This window comes from Gobio gobio, assembly GCF_949357685.1.
Source record: "Gobio gobio genome assembly, chromosome: 17".
Classification (NCBI taxonomy): domain Eukaryota; kingdom Metazoa; phylum Chordata; class Actinopteri; order Cypriniformes; family Gobionidae; genus Gobio; species Gobio gobio.
The window spans coordinates 46,533,275-46,552,126 of NC_137110.1; the positions used below are offsets into that span (position 1 = coordinate 46,533,275).

The window sequence follows — 18,852 nt, forward strand, 5'->3', positions numbered from 1 at the left end:
CCCATTACCTCATGCAGACACGCACTGAAAATGTCTGAAACTGTTCAGCTTTTTATGTTCAAACCGAAGTCGGACAATGATGGAGAGACTCAAGAAAAAGTGACAACATGTAGAATGAGACAGGGCGTTTCTGAATGGTTGAATTTATGTAGCTGATGTGGAGTTAACTATCTTCAAATCATTAATTAATATGTTCTGTCATGATGATCTATAAATCGCTTGTGTGGGAACTGTTGTAAGACGCACAGAGCCAGAGAATTTATGCAGCATGAAGACAGAACAGGTATAGTTTGGTTTAATTACGGTTATGTTGTCATCTTGCTTTAATGACATGCTATTGCATTTGTGTTGAGTATTGCAATAGTTCTTCTCAACATGGCCTCACCCCCTTTGTTGCGTGTTCCCGGGGACGGGGTTTATATACATTTTAGGGTTTGTGATGTCACCAACCCGGGAAGAAGCGTGTTTAGTCATTCCAGCCATTTGTTGTAGTCCTTAAAAAGCAGTTAACAGCAGTTAAAAAAGTTAAATTATAACCAACCGCCCCATTAATGATTTTATTCAACTTATGACGGTTCTGTAAATCGAATCGCTAGTTGTACAATACCAGCATGAATTCAACACAGCTATTTATATTGTGAATGTGAGAAAAAAAACATTAATTTGAACAAATTTGTCAATATAGACGCTGCATTGTGTCCGCCATGTTGTCTCACTGACATGCCACCTCCTCAGAAATACGCTGCCTAAAGAAAGCTGAGTTTCCCCTTAGTTTGCGGTGGTATTCATGTGCCGCTCTTTCCAACATGACTTGAACGCACCATAAAGTTTTGTGTTAATATGAGGTTAATAGAAGGCCACTAGTCTGACATGCAAGTGTAAAATGTATAAGTTATGACATATGATCATACAATTTGCAAAACATAAGTATTCTTAATCCTGGGCAATACATGTTAAGTTTTCACACAGAAAGTGACTTTCATTGCACCGGTCTCATACCTGATAGTGCGAGCAGTTTATATCCCTTCGCCTAATTGATAATTCACCTGACCTCATCACATACACGCGCCCCTCCCCGTGTGTTCCTCCGCCACAGCCGCGCGGGCAATTAGTGCGCTGTGGAGTGTGACGGAACACAGACGCTGACCGACCGACACAAGCGCTCAGCTGATCTGATGCATGCATAGAGCAGAAATGGGCTCGTTTGGAGTGATGCTGTGGATTTTACACTCGGTGGGACTTTATGCCCAAATCAGCGCGAATTTGGCGGTGGACAATCACGTATCTGGAAACGGTAGGCGTGAGGAACGGAAACTAATGAAACGGCTTTGAGTGTCGTGGGATGTGTCTCAAATGAGCTTCCTACCTAGACAGCATTTCTGAGGCGTCATTAATGCGCGAACTGACACCAAATCCTGTCTGGGTTGGCAGCTCTCTAAGTTTTGAGCTTCTGTTTTTGATTTTATTAAGTGTTTAACTCAACAGTAGAAACCATTAGCATGACTTGTTTTTGAAAGTTTCTTATAAACTTCTGATATAAAGTTTCTTAGGAGAGAACATGTTTTATGATAAATAATGCTATTAACATAAATATGTTGAAGCATTTTAAACTCAAACCAAATAATTAAAACGAATGTAAATAGCCTGGAGCAAATTGTCACAACGAAACAAGGTTTGTTGATTTAAAATTCCCTTGACGCTTTTTTTCTAGCAGTGGCTTCGTTTGTTCGTAACACCTCGTTAAAGCTGCCTTAAATAGAGAAATCTTTCTCTTTTTTTAAAAAAAAATGATGTCCTCGAAACTCACATTATTGTAATTTTAACAAATTAACACAATAAAACCACTCTGGCGTTTATTAAGACGGGTAGTGTATATTGAAAGTTTGATCTGTCTTCTCATTTTCTTAGACAGTTATGAGTATTTTTTCCCATAAATGCCAGGTTCCCACACGTTTATAACACATAGGCTACTATAAAGTTATACAATTTATTAAATATTTAGTGTTCAAAACAATGGTTAAATATTTTTGTGTTTTCTTTTACATGTTTGCCATTTCATGTTTCATAATTGTTGAACTGTTTATATTTAAATTAAAAAAGCTTCTATTAATGGCAGCGTCCTATGCACCAACAATGGAAACGACAAATATTCAACTATGTTTTTATCTATAACTTCAATCAAACTTCAACAGAATTAAAGGGTTAGTTGACCCAAAAATGAAAATTAGCCCATGATTTACTCACCCTCAAGTCATCCTATACGATACTGGTCTTTCAGATGAATAAAATGAGAGTTATATTAAAAATGTCCAAGCTTTATAATGCCAGTGAATTGTTGGGTCATTTTTGAAGTCCATTAACCCTTAAATGCATACCTTGGGTCTTTAGCAACCTGAGACGTCATTCACTGCCCTCCTCCTCATTCATTTTTTAAAGTTAGACATCAACCTTCTTAGTATTCCTCAATCAATCCATTTTAAACAATATAACAAGAAAAAATAATACAATTATAATTGAATGGCTGTTTTTCCACTAGTTTTTTGTCAAAATTGTATAGGGTCGCTAACGACCTGAGGTGTGTAAGATTGTACGTATTTTTTTCCTGCACAATAATAAATTAATCTATAATGACGAAATAACTGCAATTCGCCTTTATTCCACAAGGTGACTGATGCACAATGATGAAGTGACGCTTCACTCATACTTACCGCAGGCAGAAAACGAAACAATAATTATAATCTGCAAAACTTGAAATGGCTCAGCAATTTACTGGAGAACAAGTACTGAACACATTCAAATATTAGACTCACTGGCACTTGATGGTGGATCTGATGAAGGAAGCGGTCAGTGATCAAAATATTGATTTTCAAGACGTTGAAAATTAGTTTTGAGAATATGCGTAAGATCACGAATATGATCCAGATGCAGAATGTACTGGGAAATTAGTTCTGACGAGGACAGTGGTGATGGTATAAAACATCTGCTCAAACTGAACCCTTCCAAGCTCCAAAAGGTAACAAAATATGTTTTATTTTATTCTTCTGTAATTGTTGCTCTAATATCAGGAGTTTTATATATTATCGCGACAGGTATCTATCCATGTTAGATATAGATCCGGGTCGCTAAAGACCCAAATGCGTAAGAATGTTTGGCGAAACAGTCATGCATTCAAGGGTTAAAGTGCATCTATTCATCATATAACTGCTCCACACGGCTCCGGGGAGTTAATAAAGGCCTTCTGAAGCAAAGTGGCACGTTTGTGTAAGAAAAATATCCATATTTAAAACTTTAGACTAAAATAACTAACTTCCGGCGGACCGCCGTACGCTTTACGGCGAAAGGGTAACCCTTGACCCTTGAACCCCTGACGCATGCGTATAAGGCAGAAGCCCAGAGGATAGAGCAAAACAAAACACAGGTCATGAATTAGAGTCTAAAACGAGAATTTTTAAATAGAAATGGCGGAGGATTTCGATATAAGAGAAGAGGGGCTTGAATTTGTTGCCCAGCCCTGTCCGCGAGAGGCGTCAAAGCTTGTGATGCTCCTGTATACCGCGTCAGGGGTTACTCTTTTAGTTATTTTATTTTTCGTTAGTTATTTTAGTCTAACGTTTTAAATATGGATATTTTTCTTACACAAACACACCACTTTGCTTCAAAAGGCCATTATTAACTCCCCGAAGCAGTGTGGAGCAGTTATATGATGGATAGATGCACTTTTATAGTTTTCAAAAATGACCCAACAAGTCACTGCCATTATAAAGCTTGGAAGGACCAGGACATTTTTTATTTCATTCAGATTTTATTCGTCTGAAAGAAGAATGTCATATACACCCAGGATGGCTTGAGGATGAGTAAATCATGCGCTAATTGTCCTTTTTGGATGAACTAACCCTTTAAGACACATTCAATAAGTCTTTAGTCAAATTTAATCAAACAAAACTGAATTGCAGTCCTGCAAGGATATAACAACTGGACAGAAAATAAAGTGTAATATCTTTTCATGGTCTTCTTCTCCAAGCCATCATTGGGAATTGTTCTGACACTATTGTTGTGACACGATGTCATGATGGGCATGAGCAGCGCAAAATTCCCAGTTTTCTTTTTTCCGACAGATAGTGTCTTGACATTGCTCTGACAATTAAGTCATGGCAACTGATGTAGATACATTGGATATTGACTACAGTACAGCTTCAATATCGAAAATACAGATTCGATTTCATCGCACGCAAGGGATTGGAGAGATTTTTGTCAAGAACCTTCATTGGTGTAAAAAAGAACAGTGGCCAGTTATTTGTGGAGTAATTGTTTCCTCAAATACTTTTCTGTAAAACATCTTGAACATGGATTTGTTTTTCGTTGGAATAGTTTCAAGGCCATTTTTTACAGTCACTCTCAGGTTTGTGTAAGTGTTCTTCCTCTGCTTGTGTGGTTAATGTTGTGATTGCTGTGGAGTTTTGAGCTGTTCATCTGTCTTTGATCAATAGAAATGAGAGCGTTGTGTATGTGCAGAGTATTGATTGGCTACCTTGAAACACTCAGGTTTGTGCCGCCAGCCTCTCCAATGGGAGTCAATTAAAAGTTAAAGGTAGTCCCGATATCTGTATGGCCTCGTGTTTTAGTGAGGAGGTTCACAAGCTGAGTGAACAATCTAATAAGATCTGTGAATAGCTTTAAGGAAGTATAGTAACTGTAGAGGACCAACACCTCAAAACATCACAGAATTCATCAAATCGTTTGATGATACTTACAGCTTTCTGACTAACATGTTTGGATTCAACCATTTTAATTAGAGAGAGAAAAAATGAAGACATCTGGAATAAATCTGAATAAATTATCAGTTTTTCATTGCAGAAGTTAGTGCAGCACTCAGACAAACATGAACTTCTACTCAAAACAAGGTAACAAAATGATTTCAAATTCAATGTTCGGTAACACTTTAGTATGGGGAACACATGTTACTCACTATTAACTACGACTTTTGCCTCAATAAACTCCTAATTTACTGCTTATTAATAGTTAGGTATATTTTGTAGCGTTTAAGTTTAGGTATTAGAATTTAAGGGATGTATGATCTTGCAGAATAAGGCATTAATAAACAGCCAATATCCTAGTAATATGCATGCTAATAAGCCAGGCCCGGTTCTACGGGGGTGCTAGAGCTAGTGCTAAGCACCCTCAAACGCAAGCAAAAGCACCCTCAGTTGATACTGTAATAATATTGGCGAAACAGGGCAGATTTGCAAATTTGTGTCCAAGCCCTGGAGAGCATCAAATGCATCTACAGCGTGTTTTTCAAAACGTTTTTTAGGATATTCAGTGCTGAGTTAATGCAGGCTCGCAAAACATCTCATTAACAAATAAAGTCAAGACACGATGTAAGTAAGAGATTTATTGTTGACAACTTCATTTTTATAACGGAACTTTGTGAGATCGCAATGAACTGACAAAGCAACGATTTTAGTGATCGTACCGATCTTGGCTCACTTTCGAGGCTACAGTCTATAATATTAATTGAATAAAACTTGTTGCTAAGTGGACCGCAAAGTTTCGGAAGTGACATCTAAATAAAAATGCCACTCTGCACGAGACAGAAATATCATCCTGAGACCCAGAATAGAGGTTTTGCCTTTGTAGAGGACACAATATTTTAGCGAATTTCTCTGACAACATACATAGTTTTAAGTCTGGATATTCTCATAAAATATAAGACATTCTTATGAAAATATTATTACATGTCTTTTTACATTACATATTAACCCAAAACACATTAATATGCAAATTAGATACAGTGTATAGATGCATTGCCTAATGGGAATGGCATTTATGGCCATGTTTACCCACATATTGCATAAAGTAAAATGGTATATCAAATTATTCTGTATCTTTCATAACATTGAGCATCATCTTTATACAAAGTTTGGATGAAAAAAACAAAAAAAAAACTTGAAGCATAAAAATAGATTGGTGAATGAAAAGAAAATAACATTATTTGTCTATTCATGTCTTTTAATTTTCTCAATAAATGGGTTCTGGTGGCATAACATAGTGAAAAAAAAAACTATTTGTTTTTTATGCTCCAAACAATGTAATGACTGGAAAAAAAAATCTAAATTCACAAAACCTTTTTTTGGGGTTCTCGGGAAGATGACATGTTAAAATACTAGTAACGCATTAAAGCAATGTAACGGCAGATTAATAGATAAATAGACAATTTGTTGCAAAATATTTTTGAAATTCCAATTATTGGTTAAAGTGATGACTTGTAAATAAATATTCATATATTTCTTACTGTACACTGCTATGGTTGCTTAGCCTATCTGCACTTTACTAGAGCACCCTCAGTAATTTCAGAAGCACTCTCAGTGATTTGATTCTGGAACCTAACCCTAACCTGTAATTAGCAAATATTAGCGAGAGTTGAACCCTAAAATAAAGTGTTACCCAATGCTCTTATTTGGAATATAAAAGAACACGGTAACACTTTACAATAAGGTTTCATTAGTTAACTACATTAGTTAACATGAACTAATAATGAACTGCACTTCTACAGCATTTATTAATCTTTTTTAATGTTAATTTGAATATTTACTAATACATTATTAAAACCAAAAGTTGTATTTGTTAACATTAATTAATGCACTGTGAACTAACGTGAACAAACTATGAACGGCTGGATTTTAACAAAGATGAGCAAATACAGTAACAAATGTATTACTTATGGTTAGTCAATGTTAACAAATGAAACCTATTGTAAAGTGTTACCAAAAAAACCATCATGATTTCCATTTTAAAAACGGTATATTGAAACACGGGAACATTTGCAGCACAGAAATTGCCATATCATGGTCAGCTGTGATTTCTCTCCATTTCTCAGGTCAGCATGAGCTGGTTTAATAATGACTACAGGGGGTTTTGTTCAGCTGGGTGTGACCTATGCTGTCTGTCTTCATCTGTATGGAGGTCTTCCTCCAGCTGAGATTAAACCAATGAACCCTTTGAGGTGAGGGAACAAATAGCACGGTGGTGTCAACAACTTCCGTATTTCTCACACTCACTTCTGTCATTAAGTGGTAAACCTTTTGAGAGTTGCTGTAATAGGTAACGTTTGCATGTCTGTAGGTCTATTCTAACATTGCATGTCATTCACTGGTGCAATAAAAGCTGGCTGAATCTGAAATCTGATTTTTTTTTTTTTGCCGTATACAGAGATAGGAAGGCAACAATGCATGTCAGAATCATATTTAAATATGCCTTGATAGCAAATGCTGCCTATTAAAGGTGCAGTGTGTAATATTTAGGAGGATATATTGATAGAAATGCAATACAATATACATAACTATGTTTTCAGTGGTGTATTAAGACCTTACATAATGAGCAGTTATGTTTTTATTATCTTAGAATGAGCCATTTCTATCTACATACACCACAGGTCCCTTACAGTGAAGTCGCCATTTTGCGTTTCTATACCCTAAACGGACAAACTGCTCTACAGAGCTCTAGCTTCTCTCCTCTGTCTCAGACGACGACATCTTTGTCCTGTGTCGGCCACTGTAGCTTCTCTATGTGCTCCGAAAGGGAAGGGTGAGTGGTGCGCGGTTGCAATTCGCAACCTCACCACTAGATGCCGCTAAAATTTACACATTGCACCTTTAAATCATTGGGGGCTTCTCAATATCCCTCCTTGTTTCCTCGTTCCTCCATCCTCCATCCTATGACCCGGATCGAGCTCAGCCATCTTGACATCTCAAGTCTCTAATTGCACCGGGAGGAGGCGATGATCGAGGAGTGAGGAGGCTTTCTGAGTCATGAGCTAGTATTCACAGGTGTATCCTTTGAGGAAGTGTTTTATCGACTAAACGTGACCCACATATATAAATTCTCCTCCTCCATCACATCTTCCCACAAATTACAACAACTGACAGTTGCAGAATTATATCAAAGCACAAGAAAATTAAACTGTACTATACAACAAATAAAAAGCAGTTAATAACTGGGAATAATTCATTGTTAATGTTAATTATAACTGGTAATATAAAAATAAATATATTTGGTATTTTGTGGAGGTTGAAACTATTACAATATAAATAATTACACTCACCTAAAGGATTATTAGGAACACCTGTTCAATTTCTCATTAATGCAATTATCTAATCAACCAATCACATGGCAGTTGCTTCAATGCATTTAGGGGTGTGGTCCTGGTCAAGACAATCTCCTGAACTCCAAACTTAATGTCAGAATGGGAAAGAAAGGTGATTTAAGCAATTTTGAGCGAGGCATGGTTGTTGGTGCCAGACGGGCCGGTCTGAGTATTTCACAATCTGCTCAGTTACTGGGTTTTTCACACACAACCATTTCTAGGGTTTACAAAGAATGGTGTGAAAAGGGAAAAACATCCAGTATGCGGCAGTCCTGTGGGCGAAAATGCCTTGTTGGTGCTAGAGGTCAGAGGAGAATGGGCCGACTGATTCAAGCTGATAGAAGAGCAACTTTGACTGAAATAACCACTCGTTACAACCGAGGTATGCAGCAAAGCATTTGTGAAGCCACAACACGCACAACCTTGAGGCGGATGGGCTACAACAGCAGAAGACCCCACCAGGTACCACTCATCTCCACTACAAATAGGAAAAAGAGGCTACAATTTGCACAAGCTCACCAAAATTGGACAGTTGAAGACTGGAAAAATGTTGCCTGGTCTGATGAGTCTGGATTTCTGTTGAGACATTCAGATGGTAGAGTCAGAATTTGGGTAAACAGAATGAGAATAGGGATCTATCATGCCTTGTTACCACTGTGCAGGCTGGTGGTGGTGGTGTAATGGTGTGGGGGATGTTTTCTTGGCACACTTTAGGCCCCTTAGTGCCAATTGGGCATTGCTTAAATGCCACGGCCTACCTGAGCATTGTTTCTGACCATGTCCATCCCTTTATGACCACCATGTACCCATCCTCTGATGGCTACTTCCAGCAGGATAATGCACCATGTCACAAAGCTTGAATCATTTCAAATTGGTTTCTTGAACATGACAATGAGTTCACTGTACTAAAATGGCCCCCACAGTCACCAGATCTCAACCCAATAGAGCATCTTTGGAATGTGGTGGAACAGGAGCTTCGTGCCCTGGATGTGCATCCCACAAATCTCCATCAACTGCAAGATGCTATCCTATCAATATGGGCAAACATTTCTAAAGAATGTTTTCACCACCTTGTTGAATCAATGCCACGTAGAATTAAGGCAGTTCTGAAGGCGAAAGGGGGTCAAACACAGTATTAGCATGGTGTTCCTAATAATCCTTTAGGTGAGTGTATCTCTAATGTTCAAGAATCTCGACGTGCAAGCTAAATCCAGCGGTGTAGAGTCATTTCACACATAAAGAAAATGTGCATTTACATTTATGCAATTAGCAGATGCCTTTATCCTAGGATTCATTTGCATTGGATGCCATTTGAGTGAGAAAAATGCAGTGTCAAGATGTGTAGTGCTTATAAACTGTTATCTAAAAAGAGAGATGAGTGTAACTTCTGCCACAGGTTAGTGCTTTGGTGTGCTCTGGGTGTGATGAGCGTGTACAGCTTTGGAAATCAAGAGATGTTCAATATGAGTGTGTGAGCACTGGTCAGATCAGCTCTCAGACAATAACGCTGCGCCATGTGAGACTCTGGATAATTGCGTTCATTCCAACGAATAGAGACTGTGCATATTAATGACCAGAGAAACTGTAGGACGACAGTCTTTCTCTCTCCAAACAATGAAAACAGATGGCCACACTGTACATTCCCATTACAGAGACAAAGGCAGAAGTCAGGGAGTAATTACAAAGAAGCAAAGGGAAAATATGTTTACATGGTGTGTGTGTGTGTGTGTGATACTAATGCTGCACAGCTTCAAAATGCTAGCAGTGCCACAGTGTGCGTCAAATGGCTGAATCATAATGTAGCGACTATGAGTCAGATAAAATAATAACTCAACGGGGAATTGAATTAAAATGAAAGAGACTCGAATGACACTATAATTTATAAATAATTCAGAATTAATGTTTACACCTTAACTTATTCGTAAGAACTTAAAGGGGGCTCTGTTAAAGGGAAACATGTATATTTAGTTCAAATGAATGAATTAATGAATTCATAGGGAATTTTGAGAGTCTATTTTACAGCCGAGCAAATTACTCTTCCAGCGTTCACGTGGCGTGTTGGCGGCTGGATGAAAGTCTTGTGGGCGTTGTTTGAAGTTGAAGCGCGCTGTTAGAAACTCGTTGTTGAGAAACTTTTGCGGCAGAACTTAACAGAACCCGAGACTTAACGGAAAGAAAATAAACTTTAAGTAAAAGAAAGGAAAGTGAGAGAAAAGCAGATGGCCTGAATGAATCGTCTCCTGGGAGCTCTCCGTTCAGAACTCAATTCTGGTCAAACTGCTAGGACTTAACTCATCTCTAAACGAACAGGCCTTGAACCGGCTCGAACTGCTGGCTCTGAACAGGCCGCGAACTAGCTGTGACGTGAACTGGAACCGAACTGCTGTGAACAGAACTGAATTCTATGTTCGTGTTCTGAGATTAAACTCAAATATTTGCCCATCCCCTGGATGGGTTCTGGCCAATTAGGCTTCAGGGGTGACTGTGTCTCCACCCCTCCCATAAAATTGGGTTATCTGTAGTAATTTAGTTTCCTGCTCTTAAGCAGAGAGTAAATTTAGACCTAATTTCTTACTATAAGGACATGATCAATTCTATAAAGATTTCATTCAGCTCATCTGTTGGATTATAACCATACGAACACACAGGTATCAAACACAGTGCCTTTTCATCCACTCATTCAATAGTTATATAATTGCATGAATTGGGAGTAATATACATGCATAATAGTCACGTGTATCAGTTGTAACACACTAACAAGCAATGTCGAAGGCTATTTGAATGAAAGTCCAATAATCAGTGATTTGATGCACTCCATATGTAACAGTTTCTGTGAGTTAATGTGTCTGTGTCACGTGGAGTTAATTTACCGGTCATTGAAAAGACAGAGATCTGGTTTGTTTCTTTGTCTTGTGATCACAACGAGTCCTCTGTCCTCTTTAACTAAGTTTTGGTCACAAGTCCATAAGAAATCGATTAATTATTAACTAAACTAGTAGCTCCGGGCAGAATGGAGCCTCCATCTCTCTTGTGATCGATGGTCGATTTCCTGGGGTCTGGAGCTGAATTGGGCTTTGTGAAGGGGATGTTCATTTGATCGAATCATTTGGAAGATTCATTAAACGATGTGTCTGCGTCCACAATTCCTACAGACGCTACAATAAATATGGTATTTTGAGGTTTGTTGAGTGCAATAGAGTTTCAGGTCACTTTGCTAAATTACCCGAACATCAAATGTTTTATGCCAGACAAATGTAGTGAAAAACATCCTTAGCATTTCTAAGCGAGATGCCTAAACCGTGATGCATGAAAGTAGTTTTGCACACAAAGAATGAATATGGGAAAAATCTCTTGAAATAAATGCATACTGTACCATATTGGGTACCATTTGCATTAGGCTAATATTTAATAATATAATTGTCTGTGATCAGTTATTTCTTAATTATTTCTTTTATATTATTTATTTTTCGCCTCTACTTACATTTTTTGCAAAACTCCAAAAACGTACCTATACATACAATTCACTGCAGTTTCCAGCTTTCAATGTGTTTTCAGTGGAAGATTTTTGATTAATAAAGACTAAGGTGAAAGACTTTATTTAGAAATAAATATCAGAATTGAATGAAGACATGGAGAACGGAGTCCCTTTAGGCCATCAGACTCTCTCTCTCTATGTGTGTGTGTTTTATACTAATGAATGAATTATATTGTTTGTCCTCAAATGAATCTGCTTAATTATCTCCAGTCTTGTTTGCAATTAGTTCTCTTGAGCATTGGACCTTTAAACACACACATGCACACGCACACACACGACTGAAAGTATCTGTGTGAAGAGATTCACGGAACCAATATGATAATGGCTAGAGAGCAGGATGGCTAATAATAGTTTTTATCTCTTTCTCTTCAGCTCTTTTCACCGAGGTTCCTCGTGACATGGTCTCTCAGGCTGGTGATGATGTGGAGATGTCGTGCTCCTTCAGAGGAGCTACTTCCTCCTCCGTCTCCTTGGAGATCCAGTGGTGGTACACCAGACACAGCAGAGACTGGGCGGAGCAACCTGCATGGACAACAAATCAGGAAAGCCGCACACTCTCCTTTGATTTGTTCGCATATTTTTACGTTACCTTATTTTGTTGCTTTCATCTCTTAAAGATGATTACTTATTCTTTTCAATAGATATGGTAGGTTATCAAGCAGTTTGTTTTTGAAATAAAAATTGCACTGCAACAGATTTGAATGCTTTGTAAACTCTACCCAACATTGTTATAAATGCAACTACATATTTTTTATTTTACTTATACATTTTATTTTACCAAATCAGCCAGTGTAACACATTTTTGGGGCATTGTGGTAATACCTTGGTGTTCCAAGATGGTGGAGAAATTATATTAATACATATGATTATAATTTATTCAATACCAGTTATAAAGTATAATAATATTTCTAAAAAATTAAAATTTCAAATCATGTGACAGTTTTACAAACCATGTGGCGTGTCAATTGGACACAATTTTCTACTTTTTCTGTCATGATGAACCAGCAATTTTTATTCTCATTGCTCAAAAAAAACATACAACGAAATGATGTAATATATAGTTATATAGTTCTAATAAAATTTCACACGAGGAATGCTAGAATGAATTAAAGTTCAGCTCTTGGTTTTAAATGTCGATGTGTGTCTACAGGTGATTCCACAGGAAAACACACCAATGGGGGCGAATAAAATAAGCGTGAGTTTTGCATTTAGAAATTTCTCTTAATTTGACTAAATACAAGTGCTTAATGTGCAGCTTTACATATGCATTATATTCTGATGTATTACATGTTGCGTTATTCAAAAAATATTATTAACATATATGATCTTTAAACAGCACATTCTAATCAGCACATTCTGATCACACTTTTGCCTTTTCTTGTTGAAATACTGATAGTCACTCTTGCCTATTCGTTTAATTAATTTTTCAGTGATTCTGCACAGTGATGGGAATAACGGCGTTATAGATAAACGGCGTTACTAACGGAATAATTTTTTTCAGTAACGCGTAATCAAACAAATTACTGTTTCTCCCGTTACAACGCCGTTAGCGTTACTGAGAAAAAAAACGCGCCGTTACTATAATTGAGCTCACTGAAGCGGTTTTCATCCGAACAGGCTCTCTGTCAATCAACCTGCAACGTTTTTCTTGGTTGTTGTTGGTTGTTGGTGTGTGTGTGTGTGCGTGCGTGCGTGCGTGCGTTCGTTCGTGTGTGCGTGCGTGCGTGTGTGCATGCCAGGCGTGTTCATGGTACACATAACTGATGATGATTGGTGTGTGGGAGACAAGGTTGCGGTTGATAGGTTGACACACACACACACACACCTATGACACACACGCATATGCACAGTCACACACACCAAGTCCAACGACTTCAAAGGTAGCTTTCGCAAACTGGAAGTATAAGCGCTACTTTTCCCTCGTTGAGGTGAAAGGTAAGAATGTTTATGTAACGTGCAACTTATGCGCAGGAAGAAAGAGTCTCTCCACGTCGGTGGCAAGTAATTGTAATCTAATGAAGCGCCTCACATCATCACATGCCGCCACAAAATTAGTGGCTAAAAACCCAGGCGATAACGTGAGCTCCACTACCAAAGGAGTAGTATAGTACTGATAATATTTACACTATAGTAGGCTTATTGATAATATTTACAATAATGTATTGAATTTGATAGGTGTCTCTCACATTGTCCCACAGCAACATTACAATAGTGTACATTAATGTACAATGTTTTATAACAACTATTTATTCTATTTGGTCTCCAATTCATTCATTTAACATATTTAATATATTGGAGGCATCAAAGTTTTGAAAAAAAAAAAAAAAGTAACTCAGTAATTACTTTCCCTGGTAATTAGTTACTTTTATAATGAAGTTAACTCAGTTACTAACTCAGTTACTATTTGTAAGAAATAACTAGTAACTATAACTAATTACTTTTTTAAAGTAACGTGCCCAACACTGCTAATGTGTGAACAGCGTGTAACGTCATGTAAAAAACAAGACCTTCCCCGACTTCCTAGGTTGTCTATGAAAGCCTGTAGACAGATTTGTTAACGCGCACTCCCGAGAGCCTCTCTATCGTTCAGTGACACACGAAATGAATGCTTATATACTTTATAATCAAACTATCATAGTGTAATTTTAATTACCTCATCTGTCAACATAATGCTGGTGAATCGCAGAGCTGGTGTAAAAATATCCCCATCACTATGATCAGATGCTTTCAGAACTGCTGTTTTCTCACCGCTGTCATTTTTGTTGTGTTTATTCTGTCATTGAGAGGAAAGAGCGCAGCACATATTTACAGATTCATCTAAATGTTGTTCACAGCAGCAGACAGTGTCTGGATGTTTGATAACTGTACTGTATATCGCTGAAATAAGTGAAGAATAAAAATAGTATATCAGGGTCTTGAATCGCGTTCAGTCTCTTGTACATTATGTGTGCATTAGAGACCTGCACTATCGCGGGACCCATATCTGAAAGTAAGACATAAAAAAAAAACACTAAAACAAAATAAAAACGATTTACAGGCACAAGCATGGGCAGAGTTTCTGTTTATAACATGTTTTTGCAGCGTTGTGCAATGTAGCCAATCACAGACATATGTGTTGATTTCTTGATCGAAATGGCCAATCAGACGCATTTAAGATAGTATCCACTCTCAGCTCAAAGTGAGTTTTTGTTCAGTGCTGATTTCTGCATGCTGGAAAAAATCCTCCGCTTCATAACGGAGCTTTGTGAGATTGCGCTGAACTGAGATGTCAGCTTTTAAGGAATTATTAAGGGAGCGCACATTCTGCCACGCCAAAACATGCACACTCTTGCTTTAATTTTAAATGACTTGAAACAGTTTCATGGATGTACAGAAAAAATACTATTATACTTTTATGCTGGCGGGAGCGGGAGAAGGTAACATATTTTTTGCGGGAGCAAGACAGAATCCTATGGGAAAATCCGTCCCGCGCAGGTCTCTAGTGTGCATGAGCAGTAAGTTGCTGGCTGCAGTTTACTTAGCGGCCACCGGTGTCGCTAATAACGCATGTTTCTGAATTCTACATATGGCCTCTTTAATTCCCAAACTTAATTGGCTTAAAATGACTTGCTTTGTGGGAGTGTCTGCTAGCTTGAATGTGAATGTTCAATAATCATATTTTATATTTGTTTTAAGGTGGTAAAAGTGGTTGGCAGCAACATCTCACATAAGCTCCGTCTATCTAGCATCAAACCATCAGATGAGGGGACGTACGAGTGTCGAGTCATCGACTTCAGTGAAAGCCAAACCCAGCGGCACAGAGTTCAGGCGTATCTGCAGGTAAAACAGAAGATTCATATTAGTGAGCAGCACTCCAGCGACCAGCAGCAGAAAGAAGAGGAGAAGAAGACATCAGAGCAGAAAGCAGGTCCTGAAGACCATCAGACGATCCACCATAAGGAAGAAGCAGCGCAGAGGACACAGCAAGCAGCCCATCGGCTTCATCATCAGCTCCACGAGGGGAACAAGACCAGAGCGGGAAAGAAACACCAGTCAGAGACACACTGAAAACTGCACACTATAAAGAGGAGAACAAGAGATGAAACTAGGACAATCCTGATTTTACAAGCCTGATGGAGTTTGTCCAGATAATTAGTTTTAGATAATCACTTATGTAGTTTGTCCAAACTAAATAATTAGCTTCAGTTTGATTGTTGTAAATAACTTTTTAAACTGACATTGAGCTTTTTCTATCATAAGGAACCAGCAATGTGTAGATTTAAAGGGATAGTTCAAAATACAAATTTGAATTATATAATTTACTCACCCTCATGTAATTTCAAACCTGTATGGCTTTCTGAAAAAGTAACTTAAACAATTGAATAGCTTATGAACATCTTAAAAGTCCTCGGCTCAGCAAAACCTTTTTTTTTTCTGAGGATGTCAATATAAAAAGTCAGGTTTCATCTCTGACCAATTTTCAAAATCATGGTCACCACAAAGAGAGGAGAAGAAGAAATGAAATATAGCTCCAATCATCAATTATGTTTTAAGATCAACAAGCATTTAAAGACCCTTTATGCCATCTATGCTGTTAAGGTCTAGGCGACCCCTTGTATAACAGGATTTTCTGGGTTTCACATTAATCATAATGTGATATTTGTCAAAACGGACAAAAATGTGACTGTAAAATAGTGATTTTATAATGTCTAAAAATGAATGCAAAAGCAAAACCTGTGAAAAGAACTATATCAGAGAGTAGAATGACAAAATGAACATTATTACCAGTAGATGGCAGCAGAGGACCACTCATTGACTCAATTTCATTTTAAAGGTGTTTATCACCAGTAAACTCCACTAAAGTAAGGCACATTTTACATATTGACTCCATTAAGCATGCTTACACACAGGGCCGTGCACAGGGGGGTGGCCCGGTGGCTAGAGCCACTGCCCCTCTGTCCTCATCAGCTGAGATGCCCCTCTCGCAGTCTATTGTTGCTACCCATCCCCTCTAAAAGTGTTCTGTTTTCTCTCCGCTAAAGATCCACCGATTCCGCAAATCTGCTCCCGTGTTTTCCCGCTCGCTCCCCAGCGTCACTCAGAGTCTGTGCGCGGAAAACTCAAGTGGAGACGACAGTTCCAGAATGTCCTCGCATTACATTTACATTTACATTTATGTATTTGGCAGACGCTTTTATCCAAAGCGACTTACATTGCATTCAAGGTACACATCTTACATTCACACACAAAGACCAATACACCACCCGGACGGGAAAAAAAACACACAAAAAAACAAACAGGATTCAAGATTCATCAGCTCAAACTGTGAAAGAATGGTTGTGAGGGAGCATGAAGAACCCTTTTTTCACTCATGAATTGGCACCTTTTAGTCCAGACCTTAAATTCATTGAAAGTCTTTAGGATGTGCTGGAGGAGACTTTACAGAGTGCTGGACTCTTGCATTGCCAATACAAGATCTTGACCAAAAATTGATGCACCTCTTGATGGAAATAACATTACAACATTTATTTCCATCAAGAGGTGCATCAATGTTTGGTCAAGGTCTTGTATTGGCAATGCAAGAGTCCAGCACTCTGTAAAGTCTCCTCCAGCACATCCTAAATACTTTCAACGATCGGAGAACTACATTTTGTCGTCGTTTTGTGAGCTGAGGATTTCAATAAAGAGTACAAACGCTCAAGGAGTTATGAGCAGTTTCGCATTTTTGATCGCTGTAGCTTTTGGCCGATTTGGCCGAGTCTTTTTTTATCTGAGTAGCGAGTAAGACTAGCCTACTACCACCTGGCCAGGTTTTCAAATCTCTAGGCCTTACGGATTGGTCTGCATGATCAGTTTTATTGTCAGAATAATAATAATAACCCTTACAAAAGCAGAGTTTCAGCGCTTGAACCCCAAATAAAACAGCAGAAGAAATGAGAGGTGATTATCAATGATTGAGAAGAAACAAAGAGGGAAGAGGTGAATTTAGCTGCAAGCAGAGAGTGAAATATGTAGAAAAGATGGACACACAAAGACTTAATATATTATGTTAGTGATGTTAACCCTTACTGATTCAATCCCATACGCATTTATTTGTTTAGCTTGTATCATAGCGAAACCGTTTTGCACACAGGATCATAAATTGAGTGTGTGTGTGTGTGTGTGTGTGTGTGTGTTCATGTTTTTCTATCCCGGTGGGGACTTCAACCTGAATGCACACAAGACTCATGGGGACTTGTCACCTTGAGGACCTAAATTAAAGTCCCCATGAGAAAAACAAGCTTATAAATCATACAAAATTGTATCTAAAAATGCTGGATGTTGTGTGTGATGGGTAGGCTTAGGGGTAGGGTTAGTGTAAGGGGATAGAATATACAGTTTGTACAGTATAAAATCCATTATGTCTATGGAGAATCCCCACAAAGGTGTGTGTGTGTGTGTGTATTTTATAATAGAGATGTTTCTAAATGCGCTTTTCCATTAATATTTGACAGATGTAACCTACTGCAGTTTTCTAATGCTGAAGTGATTTTAATGATGCATCTTCTGTATATCTGCTTAGTTCTGCTTTATTGTTGCGTGTGGAAGCAGATGTTTCAGTTATGTAACTTTTTGGAATTTCTGAAAACACACTTGTTTCAATTAGCTTAAGTCATACACCTATTAAAAGGAATTACGAAATGCTGAACTCTGGTGGGTTATTTGTAAGTGTAATTTATAAAGTCTGAAAAGGCTTTTCAAAGCTTGATTTATTGTCCTGTGTTCAGAAATATGATGCATGCTTGCGTGTTATGCCTGTATCCTCTCCAAATCTCTAAATCAGGCTGTGCATGAATTGAGCATGAAGCGACACTGCCGCCCTCTGGATAAACCTAGAATCTTCAGATCTATTTTCTCCTTTAGGGCTTCAAACTTTCAAATGTCCTTTAAATGACCCTACAATGTGTTCCCCTTTCAAGGGACATCATTACTTTAACATAAGAGCAGTTAATGTCCCAGTTTGAAAACCTCTTGGTGTCCCAACAGTTGCACAGTTTTGCAGACTGACCGCTGTGGACGTGCAAGAAAACACTGAACATTCAGAATTGTTGAATTAAGTCCAAATTGCATTGCACCATTTGAACAGCGTTTAGGTATAATTGTTTTAATGCCAATCCGTGTGTGTTGTATATTGTTGTAAGAATTAATATAGTTG

General features: G+C 38.0%; 1 protein-coding gene across 1 annotated transcript; it reads left to right on the top strand.

The window, feature by feature from the left end:
- Positions 1 to 1,155: 1,155 nt before the first annotated feature.
- On the top strand, positions 1,156 to 18,337 carry vstm2lb (V-set and transmembrane domain containing 2 like b). Its single transcript, XM_079840005.1, has 4 exons — positions 1,156 to 1,294; positions 12,051 to 12,217; positions 12,826 to 12,873; positions 15,354 to 18,337. Exons 1-4 carry the CDS (start codon positions 1,180 to 1,182, stop codon positions 15,723 to 15,725), a joined length of 702 nt encoding a protein of 233 aa, XP_079696131.1. The 5' UTR covers positions 1,156 to 1,179; the 3' UTR covers positions 15,726 to 18,337.
- The last annotated feature ends 515 nt before the right edge of the window (positions 18,338 to 18,852 follow it).